At 67.0% G+C, this 2,048-nt stretch overlaps 1 protein-coding gene across 5 annotated transcripts in view; it reads left to right on the top strand.

Moving 5' to 3' along the window:
* BRSK2 (BR serine/threonine kinase 2) overlaps positions 1-2,048 on the top strand; it is a 25,678-nt gene that overhangs the window by 1,116 nt on the left and 22,514 nt on the right. For all 5 annotated transcript variants that reach the window (XR_013336940.1, XM_077771519.1, XM_077771518.1 and 2 more), the window contains exon 2: positions 205-290. Coding sequence is in view for 4 of the 5 variants with exons in the window: in XM_077771519.1 (XP_077627645.1) it covers positions 205-290 (86 nt within the window). In the remaining variant the exon portion in view is untranslated. The remainder of the gene's footprint in view (positions 1-204; positions 291-2,048) is intronic.

The following is a 2,048-nucleotide window of genomic DNA, read 5'->3' as shown; positions in this document are numbered from 1 at the left end:
CAAGCCCCCCCCCCCCCCCCCCCCAGGAGCCTGGCCAAGGTGTCTGGGGGGCACAGCCCACCCAGATCCTTCTGTCTCCCCACCAACCAGAGGCCTAGGGCCGCGTGGTGTCGGCCTGACCCCAGGGCTGCGGGTAGGGGGTGGGTGGGGGGTGCAGGCAGCGGGGGTGCGCCCGTCCCCAGCCAGATCTCTCTCCCCGCGCAGGTGGAGCGGGAGATCGCCATCCTCAAGCTCATCGAACACCCTCACGTTCTAAAGCTGCACGATGTTTATGAAAACAAAAAATATTTGTAGGTATTGCCGGGTCTGGAGAGCTGGGGAGGGGGCAGAGGCGAGACTGTGGGGCCTCGGGAGGGAGCCAACCCACGAGGGTTCCCACGGTCAGTGCTACTGGCCCAGACCACGGCAGAGCCACCAGCCTGGACCGCCAGGGGCTGGGGCTTCCTGGAGGCAGCGGCTGGGAGCTGGGGTCAAGAAGCAGGAACCACTTGGCCCAGTCCCTCTGCCAGGGCTCTAGGGGTCAGACCCTCCCCGTTCCCACCGAGTCCCCATCTGCTCCCTCGAGAGACTAGGAGCCCAGGTTGGCCGATGGCTCGATGGCCACACCAGGCCCCTCACCTGGCCTGTTGACCCGCCCTCCCTGGGCATCCACCCCTGTGCTGCCGAGGTCAGAGGCCAGAGTAAATCTCACCACCCAAGGTGCACCTGGCACAAATTGGAGACTGGCCTCCCCCCAAGTCGCCTGCTGTGTGGCTTCGATGAGCTCACCCGGGGTGTGGGCGGTGGTCACTGGGTCACAAGGGGGCATCCAGCCCTGTCACTACCGCCGGTGTGGCTGTAGGAAGGCCCCAGCCTGTCTCTCAGGGGGGCTCCAGTGGTACTTTCCTTGGCATTCAGACTGAGTGAGGAAATGCATGCAGGGGGCTGGCCCAGGGGACCCCCGAGGCCTCAACTCCAAGCCCCAGGCCCGACTTTGGGCCCCCGGAACAGACCTGGGCACCTCACGGGCTGGACCGGTTGGTGCCAGGTGGCCATCCAGAGCACCCCCCCTTACTGTCTCTGGGCGCTGGTGGTTGGGACACGGGGCCGGACGCCGAGGGCCACCTGAGCGGAGCAGGAAGGCTTGGGCACACGGACTGAGGATGGTCCGAACCCCACCCTTCCAACAAGGCTGTCACTCTGTGGGCCTCAGTTTCCTGATAGCTGTGGCACCCCACTGTGGCGGCTGGGGGCCCAATGGCATGAGTGGCCGACTCCAAGCGGTTGATGGTAGGCTGACTGTGGGGGGTCGGAGACGAGTTGGTATAGGTGTAGGGGTGCCAGGAGGCGGGTCCTGGTCCTGGGGCCCCTGACACTGGTGGGTGCAAGGAGCTCTGTCTCCCCGAGACACGCCTGCATGACCCCCCACCATCGGCCCGACCAGGGGCCCACCTTGTGGTCAGTGTCCAGCGACATCTCGTGAGTTTGGGGGCGCGCACTGCTGGCCACCTCCACGCATGACATGCAGGGACCCGTTGTGCCTCATTTCTGTTGAGATACCTGTGGGGACGGACTGGGGGGTGGGGGTCAGGAGGAAGCCAGGGAGGGGCCTGGGACGGCAAGGCCAAGCTGGGCACAGGCCCCGTGACAGGGACAGCGTGGCCAGCAGGCGGGCGATCAGGTAGCCAGGCTGGGTCCCGCAGGGCCGGGGCAGCCCTGGGAGCCTGCAGGTGAAGGAGGGGCAGGGGACCCCTTCACCCAAGTGCCCAGCTTGGGCCTCCCACTCAGTAGCAGGGCAGGACCCCTGGGATGGCCTCTCCTGCCCGAATACCACCTTGTGCCCCTCCTCGCCCCTTCTCTCCTCAGGCCCCCGGGGCCCCCACCCCTGCCGAGCCCTCCGCTCCTGTAAGACAAGCTGTTGGGACGCGGACTCCCTACCTCCTGCCCCCAACCTGTGCCCTCGGCTCCTCCAGCAAGTCCTGGGGGTCCTGCGGGCATCGGTGTCCCCCATCCCTGGAGGCTCAGCTTGGATATGGGGTGGGGCCCCTCCCCCCTCCCCCCTCCCCCCT

The sequence above is a fragment of the Crocuta crocuta genome, unplaced genomic scaffold (assembly GCF_008692635.1).
Source record: "Crocuta crocuta isolate KB4526 unplaced genomic scaffold, BGI_CrCroc_1.0 scaffold1192, whole genome shotgun sequence".
NCBI classification, from domain to species: domain Eukaryota; kingdom Metazoa; phylum Chordata; class Mammalia; order Carnivora; family Hyaenidae; genus Crocuta; species Crocuta crocuta.
This window is presented reverse-complemented; position numbering and strand designations above follow the sequence as displayed.